This window comes from Silurus meridionalis, chromosome 15 (genome assembly GCF_014805685.1).
Source record: "Silurus meridionalis isolate SWU-2019-XX chromosome 15, ASM1480568v1, whole genome shotgun sequence".
NCBI classification, from domain to species: domain Eukaryota; kingdom Metazoa; phylum Chordata; class Actinopteri; order Siluriformes; family Siluridae; genus Silurus; species Silurus meridionalis.
Genome location: NC_060898.1, coordinates 12,804,013 through 12,822,085, shown reverse-complemented (window position 1 = coordinate 12,822,085; position 18,073 = coordinate 12,804,013). Strand labels below are relative to the sequence as shown.

The 18,073-nt window shown below is 35.9% G+C and overlaps 1 protein-coding gene across 2 annotated transcripts; it reads left to right on the top strand.

Annotated features, from left to right (window-relative positions):
• Nucleotides 1-242: 242 nt before the first annotated feature.
• On the top strand, nucleotides 243-13,245 carry btc (betacellulin, epidermal growth factor family member). Of its 2 annotated transcripts, none has more exons than XM_046868622.1 (6): nucleotides 243-604; nucleotides 2,831-2,932; nucleotides 4,706-4,823; nucleotides 5,017-5,163; nucleotides 7,219-7,343; nucleotides 12,328-13,245. In XM_046868622.1, exons 1-5 carry the CDS (start codon nucleotides 565-567, stop codon nucleotides 7,340-7,342), a joined length of 531 nt encoding a protein of 176 aa, XP_046724578.1. In that variant the 5' UTR covers nucleotides 243-564; the 3' UTR covers nucleotide 7,343; nucleotides 12,328-13,245. The 2 variants fall into 2 exon arrangements, with proteins under 2 accessions (XP_046724578.1, XP_046724577.1); XM_046868621.1 differs by having other exon boundaries at nucleotides 7,216-7,343.
• The last annotated feature ends 4,828 nt before the right edge of the window (nucleotides 13,246-18,073 follow it).

Here is an 18,073-nt window from a genome sequence, read left to right as displayed (position 1 = left end):
CCCTTATAAGAAAAACAGTATAATAACTTTGCATGTCAAACTAATTAGAAAATATTTACTTATGTTCCAATCAAAAAGTATTGCGAAATGTAATTATTGTTTATTTTAAAAATATATATGAACATTCCATACGTGTCGGTTCATTTTATAAATTTTTATTTATATGTAATGAAAGAAAGACGCTGTGGTTAATGTGCTCCATGTTTGGCCGGTTATTAATAGTTCAGTAGTGGGTGTGTCCAAACCCGTTCCACAGGCCACGCCCCCTTTCTGTGGGGAAACCCAACCTGTGTGCGCGTGCACGCTGCGCTCCGCACTAGGCCAGCTAACGCGGCTAAAACATTTACCTCAGGAAAGTCAGTGAAGTTCACCGCGCTGAGCATGTAGACTCTAACTTCTATAACTCTAATTTCTTATGTACGCCGGTAGAGCAGCGCAGGAAGACCAGAATTAGTGAGGAAAGCGATTTATTAGTGTCCTGGTTAGAGAGAGAGAGAGAGAGAGAGAGAGAGATAGAGAGAAAGTGGTGACCTGACCTGAAAATGAACTGTTGATTTGGAACCGATGGAGAAGACACATAAACTGCTGCTGGGGATTTTTACAGGTGAGAAAATTTCCTTTCCCTACATTAACATAACTTAAATATTTATGCAGTAAATTGATTTATTATATAATCCTAGTCATAAATAAATATTTATGGTAGTTTCTGTGACCTATATTATCTATTACCTATATAATCTATTTCTAAACTTAGATATTTTATTAATATATACTTATATTGGAAGAAAGGATGTACTACTTGCATAAATAACCTTTGTGTTTTCTGTAAATTTAAGACAGGAAGCCCATTCGTACAGGTTAGGCCTAATAAGATGTAATACTGTGGATTATTCTGTGACGTAATGAGAAATAGAACATGTTGTATAATGGTTTGAGTTATACTGGTATGAATTGCAATTCATAGTAAGGTGTGCTGAGCGCTTTACTAACAAGGCATTTGTTCAGAATTTGGTTCTGAACAAAAGATTTACCACAGCAAAGGACGGAAATCAAGCAAGCAGCAGCTTCATACCTTCAGTGTATAACAATGTATGAGCATCAGCAATGTATAACAGCTTTTCTGGCAATGAATCATGGGTATTAACTCGCCTTTAATGGTTTGTAGCTGCAATCGGACGAATAAAACACTTCTGAAATTGGAAAAAATCCACTTTTGCGGTGGAAAGAATAACTTTGCTTTTAAACCTTGATTCCTTCCAGATTTTTTATTATTATATGCCTTATATGCATTATATGCTAAATGATCACATCAGCAAACAAGACAAGTTGAATTTTTAGATCATGATACAAAACGTTGGTGAGATTCCGTTGGCCGATTGGACATATTTCATTGGTACACACCAGCAAGGTCCGTGTAACGTAGGGTAATATTTAAAAGCTCAAAGAAATTCTCAAGCATGCAAAAAACACGTTCCTTTTGATTAGGAGGTCTGTGCTGTTTCCTGCACATGAATGAAAGCGGTAGGGAGTGGTGCAGTGTGGGTGTGTAAAAAGTGTGTGTACCAAAATGCCTGCTGATAATCCAGGCCAGACTATTTTGTTTCCAAAAAAGTTTTAAGCGTGCTGTAACTTTTACAACTTTTTCTTCCATATTTATTTGGCATTTGCTTAGTTTTGTTGCAGTGCTCCTGAGTTGCTTGTCTGATGCTCAATGGATGATTCCTTCAACTTTGGTGCACAATATTGTATAAAATTAAAGCTCGTTTAATGGAAATCCCAGTGGATGAGCAAATTTTAGTCAGTATAATGTATATGCATGTTTTGATTCACTGTGCTGCTGACACGGTTGGCTGATTTAGATAACTGTGTGAATGTGCAGGTGTTCTTAATAAAGAGGCCAGGAAATATAGATTATGTAATCCTGTATATTACATCTCACTAGGCATAATGTTCAGTAAAACAACTGTAATTCTAAATTACCTGTTTCTAAAGTGACACCCTGAGGCAATAATATCAACATCAAACCGCTTGAACAGACTGGATGTTTGACCGCACATATTTTCTTACAACTGCACACTGACTTACTCTCTGAGACAATGTATATATTTCCTAAAATAAAATAAAAAGCCTACTTTCAAAATGGTTTTAGGTTTTCTTGACTGACAATCTTTAAACCAGATTAGTATCCTTTTTCTGAAATGATAAACAACTTCATTTTGGCTGTTCCAAAGAAATTGAACTTCATTATAAAAATGGCAGAATAATAAATAGGAGGGTGCCGTTTATAGCAACTAAAGTGCAAGTAATAACAAGAAATAACTTGTTTTGTAGTTATTTCACAACATTATCTGTAACTAAAGCTGTATGACCGGCACTTCACTGATTTAATAAATATAAATAAATGTTGTCAATGGAAAGATGTTGTGTTAGGAAAATAAAATACTATGAGAGACACTGTTATAGAAACCTATGAGCTCCAGGTGGGTAACAGTAACTGTACACAGTCACTGTATATTTGCCTATATCAGCACAGCACTGTGTTTTAATCCTACCTGCTGATTATTCAGTGGAGATGAAATATCAACTTTTTAAAACCTGTTTTCAGATTGCTGATTATATTCTGGATATTTATGGCATGCAATGTGACCACTGCTAGCTTATTATCTGCTGCAGGAGAATGATGGCAAAAGTATTGCTAATTGGTGTTGCTCTTTATTCTGTCTCTCAGCCTCGAGTCCATTTCATTTAACTTGGACCTTTAGATATTGTGTTGAGGATTTATATGGATTATTGCTCAGACTGTGCCACCTTTTTTGTTTTTGCCTCGTAGTTGCCCTATGCAAATACTCGCAGGCTGAATGGAACACAACGAGGGACGCGGCGAATAAGACCGTGTCCTGTGGTCCCCATGACAACAGCAGCAACTGCACAGGTAAATATCCTGGTCTCGTACCTCCCTGTTCATTTGCAATTATCTGCTCCAGACTTGGCACTTTGAGCCAGTGCTTTTACTCTTTTGCTGAATTCACTCTTTTGCTGATCGATTCCTATACAGTGGAAAGCAAAGCACAACATTTTGACACATTGTTCAAATAATGCCTAGTCATTTATTTTTATAATTTCTCTTTATTATAAAGGCTGTATCATACAATCTTCCCCCCAGAGTCCTAGCTCATGTTCTAAGATGTGTGAAATGAGTATCCTAACTAGTGTTTATTTTGATAAGGATTCTTGTGTAGAGTTGTATAAATATGATGTGATGGTTGTAATAATAAAAAAAAATTAATACCCATAACTTAAAGTTTTATAACGTTACTTGGAAATACACAAGAGGATGCTTTATTTCCTTCCTTTAATATTTTCGCAGAGGCTAGTTTACACTTTTCCAGATAGCTGTAAGATTTTGTATTTCGTTCATTAATGGGTAACATGCATTCGGTTTACTCCAAGCAGTATTAACTGGTTTGTTTTTTGTGTGTACATTTTAATTAAACACACGAGAACAGACTATTAGCTGAGTGAAATACTGGTAATAATTTATGTTTGCTTCACTTGAATTGAATGCACTTTTAATACATTTATATTCTGCGGCCCGGGTTCGATTCCCGGTCAGGGAACCTTCCCCAGCCATTAGTGTTGCACAAGCCAGTGCACTCTTAGTGCCGGTCCCAAGAGCAGATAAATGGGGAGGGTTGCGTTAGGAAGGGCATTTAGCATAAAAACGTGCCAAATCAAACATGCGGATCATGAATACTATCCCTAATGGGAGAAGCCGAAAGAAAGTTAACCATATGCAGTCTTCATACCTGACCACTCGCCTGCATTATAAATCCTTGTCAAAGTCTACAAGCAAAAGAATGGGTGAAGCAGAATGTTACAGATGTGCATTAAATTCTAAAATTACCTGAATTATCATAGTCAGAGAGAATAAATGGAATAAGTGTTTAATATTAATGCTGTGATAAAAACGTACTTAAATTTAATCCCTAAATACTAAACAAATGTGGACTGAATGTGTGAAATGTATTAATGTACCAGGTTAGTCATAGCTGCAGGCGTCGTCTCGCTTAAAACCAGTAACCTATTATGCTTAGAGCACATTTATCAACACTAGTTTTCACCCAGAAGTGATTAATTATTTAATCAGTAGTTAATATTTTGACTTTGGAAGGACAAACTGAGCTCATATTTGATTAAAACTTCATATTAAGTAGTGGTTATTAACGCACAGAAATTTGTCATCATTCACAAATTGAACTCGGGTGCCAAAATGTAAGAATAATAAATAAAAAAATGATTTTAACAATTTGCTAGTTATGCTAGTGAGCCATAGCTGATCTTGTAACAAAAAAGTGTCACCTGGCAGGGATCACTGCATAATAATACCTGAAAGCATGCATATAATATAAGAGCTAGTCGTCCTACAATGAGCTAGCCTATCATATTGCAATCATTGATGCCACTGTAATCAGATCCTGCGACATTCATCCTTTAGTACAAGTCTTTAGTATTAAAAGCTTCAGGTTTCACAATGTTATATTTTTCAAATTAACATACAAACTACAAATCAGGCTTGAATTTAAAGGAAAATGGAGAAGCACTTATGTGAGCTTTACTTTTAGAGAACTGTGCCAAAAATTATTTTATTATACCGACAAATTTACATTCACTTTGGCATCATCATGTAATTGTTTCTCCTGCACAGAAATAAAGTATGTCCCGCAGTGGAGCGGCCATTTCTCAAACTGTCCCTATCAGTACATGCATTACTGTGTCCATGGGATGTGCCGTTTTGTGGAGGAGCAGAACACGCCTACCTGCAGGTAATCCGTGATTTGACTCCTACCTTAGAACAGGTTTATACCTGAAACTCAAATACACAATCCTAGGGATTTTATAGTCTGCTTTTTCATTCTGCTTTTGTCATTGTTTAGTAACTCTTGCATTCTTCTGCATTTCTTCTTCTTCTGCATTCTCCATACTGTGGTACTGATCTCTTTCGTGCTTATCACACAGATGTGAAAGTGGATACATCGGTGCCAGGTGCGAATATTTGGATCTCGGCTGGTTGGTGGGTGAACGGAGGGAAATAGTCATCATTAGCATTATATCTGGACTGGTCATTCTCCTTCTCATCATTGTCTTTATATGCATCTGTGCACAGTGAGTCTGCATGCCACAAACATTTATCTTTATTAGTGTAGTAAACATATTTTTACAACGTGCCTCATGTTCTTGTCAGACATCAGATGCTGGGGTTATTGACAAAGGTTTACATAAAACTGCTGATCTGTAGCTTTGTTTACTGTTTATCACATAAATATAACTAGATTTTTTTCTATTTTAGCTACAATTTAATCTGAATAGTGCATTCCTCTCGTCTCATATTTCTATTTATGATAAGACAGAGCAGTAAATCATGGTCATTGTCAATAAATTTTGTATTTATTATTTTTTCTAAAACAGCCATTTTAATCAGATTAAATGTGGCCAGTATTGATCTGTAATTTAAAAGAATATATGCAGGCTGTTGGTATTCAGTAGATCCTAGTCAGTCCACATATTTGTGTTTAATTCCAGCTCCAAACACATTAGAGGCTGATACCGAGGGTTTAGAATGCTGATATTCCGGTTTATAGGGGTTGGAAACAGGAATATGTGGTGATTATTGGTCCTGGCTCAGGACTAGATTAATTACATTATGCATTTATTCAGATACACAGGATCTAATCAGTGAAACTTACCAAAAATAAGCATGAAACTGTTGCATTAGTTGGTCTCTAACAAGCTTTTTAATTAGCATTGCAGTCAAATTAAGGTTTTTGTCTCTTATTTTCATATCATATACGCATGAATCTGAGAAGACACTCATTTACAGAAGCACTCTTTAAAATATTGTATGAAATTAATATAAACATAAATTTACATACTATTTCATTTAAACCCACTACTAGTTTCCTCTAATGTTTTAAACCAATAAAATTCTTGATGGCCTTAACATTTTTTTTATTTTCTTATTTACTTATATTAGATATACAGTGATGAACTTGTCATGATTCTGTTTGATTTTTAATACTGCCTTAATGAGCCACAATTCAATTCAGTTTTCAAAAAAATCTAATGAAAAAAAAATCAAAATCAAGAGGAAAAAATAGGACTCATTTTATTTCTGTATAATAATTAAATGCATTTTGGTCTTTTATAAAGCTTAATAAATCATACAAAGGTTGAACATTTTAAACAGAATTTACTCATTCGCTTTTTTTAAATACATTAATACATTCAATTTATGAATTCTCGCCAAAGGTTTATTAAATAAACAAAGTCATCAAACTGGGGGAAATGATGACTGAAACGTGTTGAGCTTCACAGCAGCATCTGTTGTGCTGTTGTACAGGAAATAGAGCTTCATCGATGTCTAAATTGTCCGAGCTTTACAGCTTTCTTCTAGCGCAGCTTAGATTGCAGGAACAAGGAGCTGATATAAATAGATCATGTAACAGTGTAACTAGTGCATGTTCTCTGTATTTAATATGTAGCACAGTTTGAGACATCTGGTGTTTAACCAGTGCAATTGCATTAGGTGGACAATAATAACATTTTTATACCCAATACGAATTGCAAATTCCCATGAAGCAGCTCATCGAAGGACAATTGCACCCAGAACTAATATGCATATTATTTACATAATCCACATACTGATTTTAAATTATGCATATGTTTTACATATTATATTTACATGCATTTTTAAATCAATATGAATGTGATTTTACATTATAGAACAAAATAATTGTCAACACAATTGTTTGACCAGTTCATCTGAATACAATCTAAACCAGGGGTCACCAACGTGGTGCCCGCTGGCGCCAGGTAGCCCGCAAGGACCACATGAGTAGCCTGCGGGTCTTTTCCAAAAATAGCTTTCATACTAGTTTCCTACTTTGTTAAATCATTGTTAATAATTATTATGAGAAATTATTAACATGATCAGTGTCTTTACATAGATGAATATCATTAATTATTAATAATAACATATAATAAAAGGTAAATTGAGCAAATTTGTTATTTCAGATCAAACTGAAAACTGTGTGTATCAAACTGGTAGCCCTTCACATTAATTTGATCACCCAAGAAGTAGCTCTCAGTTTCAAAAAGGTTGGAGACCCCTGATCTGTGCACTACACTGAGCAAAAATCCAATGCTTAATTTTCTCAGCAGAAGGCTTTATCGGAAAAAGAGAAGAAAACAAAAGGAAAGGGATGAAATGGAGCGGTTGAACACACTAAATACCAACGAAGGTTTACCTGATATCAGAGATGTTGCTGACACAAACACAGTATGAGGTGAGTATTTCTACCTCAAATACATATTGCCTATTCAATAATGTTCACTAGGTTCGGGTCAAATAACCATAAACAAAAATATATTCAAAAACCTGATGTTTATTTATATATATATATATATATATATATATATATATATATATATATAATATACTGCCCGTGCAAAAAATGTCACACACTTTAATATTTTGTTGGACTGCCTTTAGCTTTGATTTGCCATGGCATCGTTTCGATAAGCTTCTGCAATGTCAAACATTGGTTCCTGTCCAGAGTTGCAGTAATTTTTCACCAACATCTTGTATTGATGATCGGACCGCTGCACATCCTAAACATTTGCAATGGGGTTATGGTCTGGACTCTGTGGTGGACAGACCATGTGTGAAATTGATCTCTCATGCTCCCTGAACAATCTTTTACAATTTGAGCCCGATGAATGCTGGCATTGTCCTCTTGGAATATGCCCGTGCCATCAGGGGAAAAAAAAAATCTATTGATGGAATAACCTGCTCATTCAGTATATTCATGTAGTCAGCTGACCCCATTCTTTGGACACATAACGTTGCTGAACCGAGACCTGACAAACTGCAGCATCCCCAGATCATAACACTGCCCCCACAGGCTTGTATGGTAGGTACTAGGCAGGAGTGCCGCCTCTCTTCTTACCCCGATGCACCCATCACTCTGGAAAAGGGATAAGTCTGGACTCATCAGACCACATGATCTTCTTCCTTTGCTCCAGATCTTTATGCTCCCTAGCAAATTGAAGCTTGGTCCCAAAGCTTTTGAGTTCTCTTCGCATTGTGCGTGTGGAAATGCTCTTACTTTCACTATTAAACATAGCCGTAAGTTCCACTGTTGTTTTTTTACGATTTGATTACACCAAACGTTTAAGTGATCAATGATCACAATCATTAAAGATTATTTTCCAGCCACATTTCTTCCTTAAGGAGAATGGTTCCCCACTATCCTTCCAGTTTTGAGTAATGCGTTGGACAGTTCTTAACCCAATTTTAGTAGTTTTAGCAATCTTCAGACCACAGGATGTGTCAAAATGGTTGTTTAAGAAATGAGAAGCTACTCACTGCATCAGTTAGGGTTAAAAAAAAAACTTGTTGCCAGCTGAATCATCATCATCCATGCAGTAATTATTAAATAGGAGTCTCTTACTTACTTGCTCAGTTAAATCCAGGTGGTGATTACTTTTTTGGACGAGTTTAAAAGATTTGTATATGTCTGAAAGCAGTCCCACAGCTGAGACCTTTCTAAATCACAGCTGTGCCACTCACTTCAATATTTTTTTTTTACATAATTAGATTAATGTTTAGAAAAATGCATTTGTAGATGAAGTTTTCATCTACAACAAACGTTAATTCTGTTTAATTGGAAAAGTGACCCATCCATATTGTTTGCTATTCTTGATGCTGACTGACCAACCTTTCGGTTTGTCTGGGACTGAAAATCATGTATGAATTCAATAATTACAGCCCATAATTTCAGCAATTTATAATAAAAACGATGTTCTACCATAAGCTTTATTGTTGTGCAGCAATTCTGGGACTTTTAAAGCTCTGCCATGTCCACACGACATGAATCTCCTACCTCTTAAGCTCAGTTGAAATCCATCTATTAGATGAATGAATGGCAGCAGTAACCATGTTTCCATTCCGTAAATGGACAATGAATGTGATCCCCACTGAGCCACGTTAACAGCAGGAGGGCACCGTTTCAGGCTCTAAAAGGAAACCATCTGCATAATGTCAACAACTCTAGAGCATGTCTACTGCGGTGGGCATTATGTTCATACCCCATCACATCCGGCCACAATAATACGGACTATTTGCTTTTTCTCTCTCCGGATTGTATGTGGGTGTTTATTTACGTGGGTCTTTATATAGCTGTCTGTTTATCTGTTAATCTAACTATTTATTCAGCTTTATATATTTACTTATTTTTTTGCCCAGCAGGAATACTAATTGCATTTTAACCTGACATTTCTATACCTTTACAGATCCACATCTGCTGATTGATTAAAAACAAATACAAACTCGGGTCAGAATAAGAAAATAATATTTAATACACCAGTTCCTGGTCTTTATTTGAATACCTCAATCAGATTTTATGGTTTATCAATTGTCAGAATATTTGGGAAATCCTAGTAGTAGGTGCTTTTATCATGCTGTTAATGTCGACAGGCTTTGATAAATCCCATAACCTCTGAAAAATCTTGCAGGAATTGCACATTTCCCCAGTGTGTTTGTTGTCAGGGTGACAAGTCAATTTTGGTCATTTTTGATAATTAGAGATGTTATCTGTCACTGCTGGCAGGTCACTGTAGAGGATGTCCACTCTGTCAGGCATTGCTGCTTTTAAAAATATGACTTTTGGATCGTTTTTTTTTTTTTAATCCTTTTAAATATTTGGAATGAGTTCTTTTTTTAAAAGGCTATTCAGAAGTCCTGTTATAATGTACTGGAGTATGGAAGCAGATAGATTCAAGCCACCACATTGGTGGTGTACAAAAAATACCTTTTTATATAAAGCAGAAATTCTCTTGTTATCTTAACATTAAAGTCTGAGATGTTATTCTACGTATAGCACAATGATTTGAGAATGATTACACCTTTATAGTTAGATTTGTTATAGAACATCCACAAGATATTTAGTTTTTATGATAATTGATATTGCTTGTATTATAGCAGCTACAAGCAGTCTCAGTGGCCTTTTTCAAAAAATTTGACCAAAGGGGAAAAAAAAAAATGCAGCTTGTCAGAAATCATAAATTCCTCTGTCCTAAAGATCTAGGATGCAAAACTGAAAATGCATTAATCTTACTGTCCTCTCTGTCTGCTGCTCACAGTATGCACACATCAGAATTAGCGTGAACATTGAATGAGAAAAAACAAGTAGAACTCTGCAGCACTGGTTTCGATTGGGGAAGTCATGCCATGTTTCTTACTAATTTGTATAACCTAAATACCACTGAACAAGATTGGAACAATGCCTAAATGTAATCGGTTCATCACTGGTGCTGCAGTAGAAAGGCTAAATCCATACAAATCCTACATTTAATCTCTAACTTTTGAGATATTGAACAAGGAAGAATTTCCAACAAGCAACTCGTTGCCTAGTAGCAAAACTGAACAGAAAGAGGGAGAACTGAGTGGTTAAACTTTTGTAGATATAAACAGCAGATTACCTGAATAGATTTTGGAAATAATCCAAACAATGTCACAGCAAGGTAAAATGTCAGAAACTTTTCTTCACTGGTCCCTTTTTGTATAAGGTACATAATATAAGACAGACAAAATATTAATAGAAGGACTGCTTTTGTTTTCCCCCCTTTATTTACAGAATTAATCTGTGTGAAATGTGCTTGTGTTAGTTTGTTCTATGATTTAAAACTTGCATTGGCAGAGTAGCAAAGCAAACACATTCATTCCAAATAATTTTTCTCTTTGCAATGTCTACATAAGAGGTTGCAGGTTTACACTAACTGCTCGTACCAACGGAGTGAGATCTGAGAAACGTCGGACCATGCCTACTATAGGGTTGCTCTCTAGAATCTAATTGAACCATTTGTTTGAAATTGTGGTGGTATCATGGAAAATCATGGCTGTATTTGTGTGAATGGTGAACATGCATCAAGTTGTCTTTGATTTTTTTTTTTTATTAATTTTTTTCCATTTTGATTTTTGATTTTTACACTTGAGTTTTTAGTATACTTGCCTTTAAAGCATTTGGTTGTTCTGTAGCCATATGGCTATCCAATAATAATCTTACTGTCCAAATATGTTGCTCCCTAATTTATATTATATTGAGAGTAAATGGTAATTTTTTATTTAGTTATTTTCTCATTTGCATATTTCTAGGTCAGATCTAAAGTAGGTCAAGAATATAAATGGGGGAAAAAAAGAATAGTTTTTTTTTTTTTTTATAAAAAAAATAATACATGCAGTAACAGACACACACAAAAAAATAAAAATTTTTGGGGGAGAACTCTGCTTAAAAATAGTTTTGGGTACACTGAATTTTATAAGAAAATTGACTAGTAAATTTTAATTAGCATGTTAAAAAATGCTGACTGCTCTTCAGGATTTTTGTCAAACTTGCTTTTTTTTTCCCAGAAAGCAAACTCCAAAAGCATCTATACACCTCTATAACTTCTAAAGCCACTATTATAACTGTCTTAGAGTTCCATATTCTCATGTAAAATATTCAACTGCATGATCTGATTTTTTTACACCACTTTTTGATTAAACGTCACACACCACATACTTTATATCTGGTCTTGTCATCAAAATTCCCTTTTTGCTTTCCCTGCCAGATAAGCCTTTTAGGAATTAAGCAATCTTCTCAAGATGTGTGCTTTTGTGGTTGGTTATTTTTTAGCATGTCCTGAAGTATTTTATTCTTCCTATATAAGTTGACAACTATTGCTATTTCTGTGCGCTCGAGAATGACCACCTGTTATCCTTTTATAGTTAGTTTGTTATTATTTACATTATTACAAAGAAGAATGTCCTCACCGAAACATTCGTTTCTCTTTATTGGAATAAGACATAAAAAGGAAAGCACACAGCCTGCCAGTGGTTAAGTCTGCCCTGTAGAATTTCCCGTGTCAAAAAATGGTTACATTTACAGCTTAAACTCTTGACTGATGCAAAGTTCTGACACAGTTTATTATTAGCTTTAAATTATCCGGAACATTTGGCATGGTGTTTGTCAATAAGCTGTAACTACAGAAACAAGAATGCATTATACAAGCGTATTCTTTATAAACCTTCAAAACTGCTCAAACCTTTGACCAATCAGAGTTCAAAATTTAACAGTACAGAAAGAAAACAAAAAAATGGATAATACAAAACGTTTCATATATATAATGTCTAGCGCTGTGATGAAAAAGCGCATTTACGTTTTTAACTGAAAAGGGCAACTCTGTCATTCTATTTGTAATAATGCAAACCCACTGTGTATTCTTCTGTAGAGTTGTAAAGCCAGTCTACAGAGAGTTCTCCTGCTGGACAGGAAGACACCTGCCTGAATAATGAACCCGAGGCCTTTAAATGGACCCAAAGGATTCAGCGTGTGATCCAACTCCAGACTTTATTATGTCAGCTGCAATTGGGAATGATTGCAAAGGCAGGAAGGTAACCAGGAAAAGACAATGTGCTGTGTACTTTTTGTCCAGGCTTTAACACCAGCAGCAGTGCATTTCAAATGTTATGGGCACAGGAGCAAGAATCTCTGTTCCTCGTTTAACAAGATAGATTTACAGCTTAAATGAACAGTCAACTGTAGCATGGATTTTTAAAAGGTGGTAATATTATACAAGCAGATTCTATTGTATAAGGACGATTAATTGTTTGCAGTTAAAAAAAAGAAAGAAAAAAAAGTCTATTAAAAAGTATATAATATAGTGAATTGACCTAACATGTCTCATTGTGATTATGATAAAACAAATGCAACATAATCGAGCCAACATCAACATATTTGTTTAACTCCATGAACTCATGTAAAGCTTGAAACTGTCTTCTACTGGCAGATCATTGGACTTTATTTTAGAACTGCTGAGCAAAATGTTGTATAGCGGCTTGATCGTCCTGTATTTCGTTTAATATCACAATAATAAATATGACCCAAAACAGTGTGCAATGAGAATAAAATACATTTGCATCATTCAAAGGCAGTTACCTCAGAATTAAGATAAGTTGCTGCACTGTTTGATTTCAAAGAATTTCTATATTTCTATATTATACTTTGTTATAACATAATACACTGGTCTATTTATTGCTTAAAATATGTAAAATATTAAATCATTATTCTGTTAATGTAGTGTTATGTGTTGTTTTCCTTGCTATGTAGATAGAAAGTTTCAGTAAAGTTTAATCAATCATGAATTAAGCATTTATTGCCATGTGTTTACTTGTTTGCATGGATGTTATTGAATCCTTTCATACACGGAGTATCAATTCCACTGCTGATAAATTTGTTTAAAACCCGGCTATTGTTACAAAGAGAAAAAAGAGATTGCGGATGCCACACCGATTACAAACTAACTTTGGTATGCAGTTTCCATTTTCATAAGGTATATTAACCTGTGTTCCACCTGCTTTGTCCGATGACTTGGCTGTAATGTTTGCGCATTTGTGAGTGGAAACATTTTAACATTTTGTCACATATAAGCAGTTAAATAGTGTCTGCTGCAATTTTTTGTTTAAACCGAATAATGCAGAGCACTTAATTTATTGTCAAAACATAAATTCACCTTATCAGGACGTTTGGTCCTGAAGTGAAAATAACGAACGGTGGGGTGATGTGATGAAGCACCCCAGTAACTTTCCAATAGTCACATTTTATTATTTATTAATAAACATCAACCAAAAAAAATCTATTTAGGAAACTCTAGTTACAGCTGTACCTCTAACTGTTACAAAGTGCTGACACTGAGACTCCTTGCATAAATGTTAAATAAACATCACTTTATCCACAATTACATGCTTTAATCTGTTTATGTGGAGCTTCCAGCACACAAGTTTAAGTAGATATGTTGTTTTAGAGATGATAAAGCATTAAAATGAGCATTAGTATAAACTGTTAATGTTTATTTGCTAAACTTCTAAACAGAGGAAAAAAAACCAAACGAAAAACACATTAGAATGCCATTACTTTTGAGATAATTTGCTAGTTGTTCATCGATCTATTTAGCATAACGCAGAGTATTGGGACACCTGACTTTTCCCCTGCCATTTGTAGTTCTTCCCCAAAATGTTATCACAAAGTTGCAGGCACTCAATTGTTGTATATTTGGATGTGGTAGCAATTAATCATCCCTTTACTTAAACTATGAGACCAAAACCTGTTCCAGCTGTTCCTGTTCAGTGCCCCTGTACACAAATCAAGCTCCATAAAGATATGATTTACAAGGGTAGGAGTGTAAGAGCTCTGACCTCAAACCCATTGAACACCTTTGGGATTAATTGAAATGCTGACCGAACCTCAGGCCTCCTCACCCTACACGAACACCCTTTTGGCTAAATAAACACAAATCTCCACAACCACACTCCAAAATCTGGTGAAACATCTTCCCAAATAAGTGGCCATCATTAAAATGGCAGACGGGGACGAAATGTGGAATAAGATGTTCAAGAAGCATATACACATTTTTATGGTCAGGTGTCCACAAACTTTTGTCCATGTACTTTTGTACATGTAAGTGCTTATCAGCAGTCATAGCATTTAAAGCCGATCTGTCCAAACTCATATTAGCCGGTGAATTTACACAAACTCAGTCAAATATTTTTCTATTATAGGTTTTTGGATTTTTATTTTCACCAAAAAACATGATTTTCATTAACACAGCATGTGACCGCATATTTGGGGATATATTTGAGGATATTTTAGATATTTAACTCCGCACAGGAGTACAAGGAGATGCGGCAGCAGGTGAAGAGGGATGTGGCGAAAGCCAAGGAAAAGGCATGTGAGGAGCTGTATGAGAAGTTGGACACTAAGGAAGGAGAAAAGGATTTAAGTAAAAGACAGGAGGTGGAGCTGGAGGTGGCAGAGCTGAAGATGAGGTTTTCATTGGGAGTGACGAGGATGGACAGGATTAGAAATGAGTTTATTAGAGGGACAGCGCATTTGGAGACAAGGTGAGGGAGGTGAGATTGAGATGGTTTAGACATGTTCAGAGGAGGAATATGGGGTATATTGGTAGGAGAATGCTGAAGATGGAGCCACCAGGAAGGAGGAAAAGAGGAAGACCAAGGAGGGGGTTTATGCAGGTGGTGAGGGAAGACATGCAGGTGGATGGTTTGAAAGAGGCAGAAAGAGGACAGGGGGTATGGAGACGGATGATCTAAAGACGAAGATTAATGTGACCAACTAGAATAAATTTCCAGTAAACTGTACTAATAGAAAACAGTGGGTTGGTAACTGTAATGAATCATGTACACTTCTATAGAAAAATACCACAAAAATCATGCTTGAGAAAAGCAGCAAAGGTTTCCATGACCTGCATCAGGACCTGGAAGATTGCTCCAGATTCTTAAAATCTGATGTACGAGAGCTCTTTAGCGTTTTTGTTACCATGCTGATGGCCTCTGAGTAATGAACCAAAACCTTACAAGCTAAATCAGCCAATATATGTATTCTAAACATACCACAATTATTTGAACTTTAGTTTGTGGACACCTGACCATGTATGTGCTTTTTGAACACCCTTTTCAACATCAGGTCCCCATTTGCTGTTATAATAACACTCTTCTGGAAAAAGGTTCCACTAAGTTTTGGAGTGTGCATGTGGAGATTTGTGATCATTCAACCACCAGGGCATCATAATGATGTAAGGTGAGGAGGCCTGGGTTAATAGGGTTGAGGTCAGCGCTCTATATCAGGCCAATCATGACTATACACTTCAACCCATGTAAACCTATATGATCATGGAACTGGCTCTGTGTGCAGACTGGAACAGGTTTGGGTTTAAGTGAAGGGAAATTATATGACACTGTCCCTTAAGACACATCCTGTTTAATTGTGTGCCTCCAAATTTGTGGTAACAAATAGGGCAGTGGTTCTCAAAGTGTGGGGCATGCTCCTCTAGTGGTGAATAAAGACATGACAGTTGGGGTGCAATGAACCCTAGGACTGATATAATTTGTTTGTGTTCTTTATTCATCATTTATGATTTTCTCGATTAAAATAGTGTATACACTCAAAGCAACCACAAACAATTAGGTCATTAATACCTACCTAACACAACTACACTTTTATTTTCTCAATTTCATGAACTTAATACTTAATAATATACATAATAACTTTGATGTTATTGATTTAGAACTTGATACTGTATTTCAATGAATTTGACATTTTTAAATGTGAACTATTTAATTACTATTTTATGGGGAGATTATAGGGAGGTAGATTTTCAAGCCCCACCTGTCCTCAAAGACGGGAATGGCAAGGGGAATTACGGAAAGATCCACATATGGCTGGAAAGTTCAGGTGTCCCAATACTTTTGTCCATATAGTGTGTATCTGACACTACTCTCCTCTGTTAGTCTTACCAGTCAAAGATAGAGAGCTGCGTATCTTGGACAGCAGTAACAGCGGTTCACACATACCCCCCTTGTCAGTCGCACTAGTGAAACTTAACTATGTTTAATTTTTTGGGTTTTGTGAATCATTTATTAGGTTTCTTGTGTCTCTAATAATGATTTTTTTTTTTTCAATTAGAAAACAGATAACTAGGCAACTATTCCTCCAACACGAAAACACCATATGGTGTCAATGAATTTTGCATATGCTGACACTACCTAATGCAGTAAGAAAGCCTTTGTGTGTTTGCAGTGTACTGAAGTTGACGTGCACCCGAGCTTGGATTAAATTTCTGTGCCTCGGGTCATGTTGCTAAGTGAGACGACGCAGCAAGATGACACTCCCTCCAGTTTACTGCTTTGCTTTTTGTCCTTTGTGTCTATAGTGCTATTAAACCCGATGCTAGCTGATAAAACACTTTGAAGTGCAGTGGATTTGCAAGCTGCGGTTATTGCTCCGGAGTCTTTCAAGTGAGCGATTTTTCACACTGAGCCTGGCTGTAAATAGCTCCCACTGTAAAGATTCCTCTTTCAACATGAATCCGGTACACACAGGAGTGCTTTACAACTGCTGCACCTTGCTTGTGCGTGTCCTAACAAATGGTTCAAACAGCACTGGAGCATGAGCATCCACGTGAAGTCCAGGTGCTGCTCTGTGAAAATAATAATTGAGGGGTCTCTAGTGTAAGCAAATTTGTATCATGGCGGGTGCCTGTATGCTTTGCAGTTTTGTGGTAACGTGGTACATTGCATTTTTTCACCTTGCATTCAAAGAAGCAAAAAAACAAACAAAAACAAAAATCGAGCTGAGGAACAACTGTTTATAGATGTCATAAGATGACTTATAACAGGAACTGACTTGATTTGCTGACATTCCACAACAACTATAAATTGATAAAAGGTATGATGATCTGTGGCACTCTTACAGGGTGGCTCAGGAATGAGGAAATCGGAGTCAGGCATGGGATTAAAAAAAGTAAGCTCTATTTTTTTTGTTTTATATTTTCTTTTGAAACCTATATTTTGAAACATACCCACACACAAACTTGATGCTGTGCTGCTTAGTTCTCTCTCTCTGTCATGGCTTTCGTTTCGTCCGCTTTTATATCTATACAGCTCACTGAAACACAACACGTTAGAACAATCCCAGATGGCTGATTCTTATCACTCACTTCCAAGCAGCACCCCTGCCCCCCAAAAAAAAAAAAAAAACGGTGTTTCAACATTCCCCTGAATGACTCTTTGCCAAGAATTAATTTTAATAATTTATTAAAGTAATGTAATAGAAAGATATAATGGAAATTAAACACTTGGTAATCAGTAACCAGGATCAGTAAAGCTGCCTTGAATTTACATCAGATGTGCCAAATTAGAGCACAACTTGAAGTAATTACTTAAATTTGCCCTATTAATGTTGCATTGGAGTTACAAGGCTACAGAATAGTTAACAAGCAATGGAAGTTTATAGTCTGCAGTGCAGCATTGTGGAAATTCCATGTTTAAATAAACTTCAAAGTTGCTTTAAACACATTTTAGTATATCACTGAAATGCCATATGATTTTGGCAGATGTTCTAAAGCTTGTTTCAGCCAGCCATTTTTATGTGGACATATAAATTCCACTGTCCCTCACTGG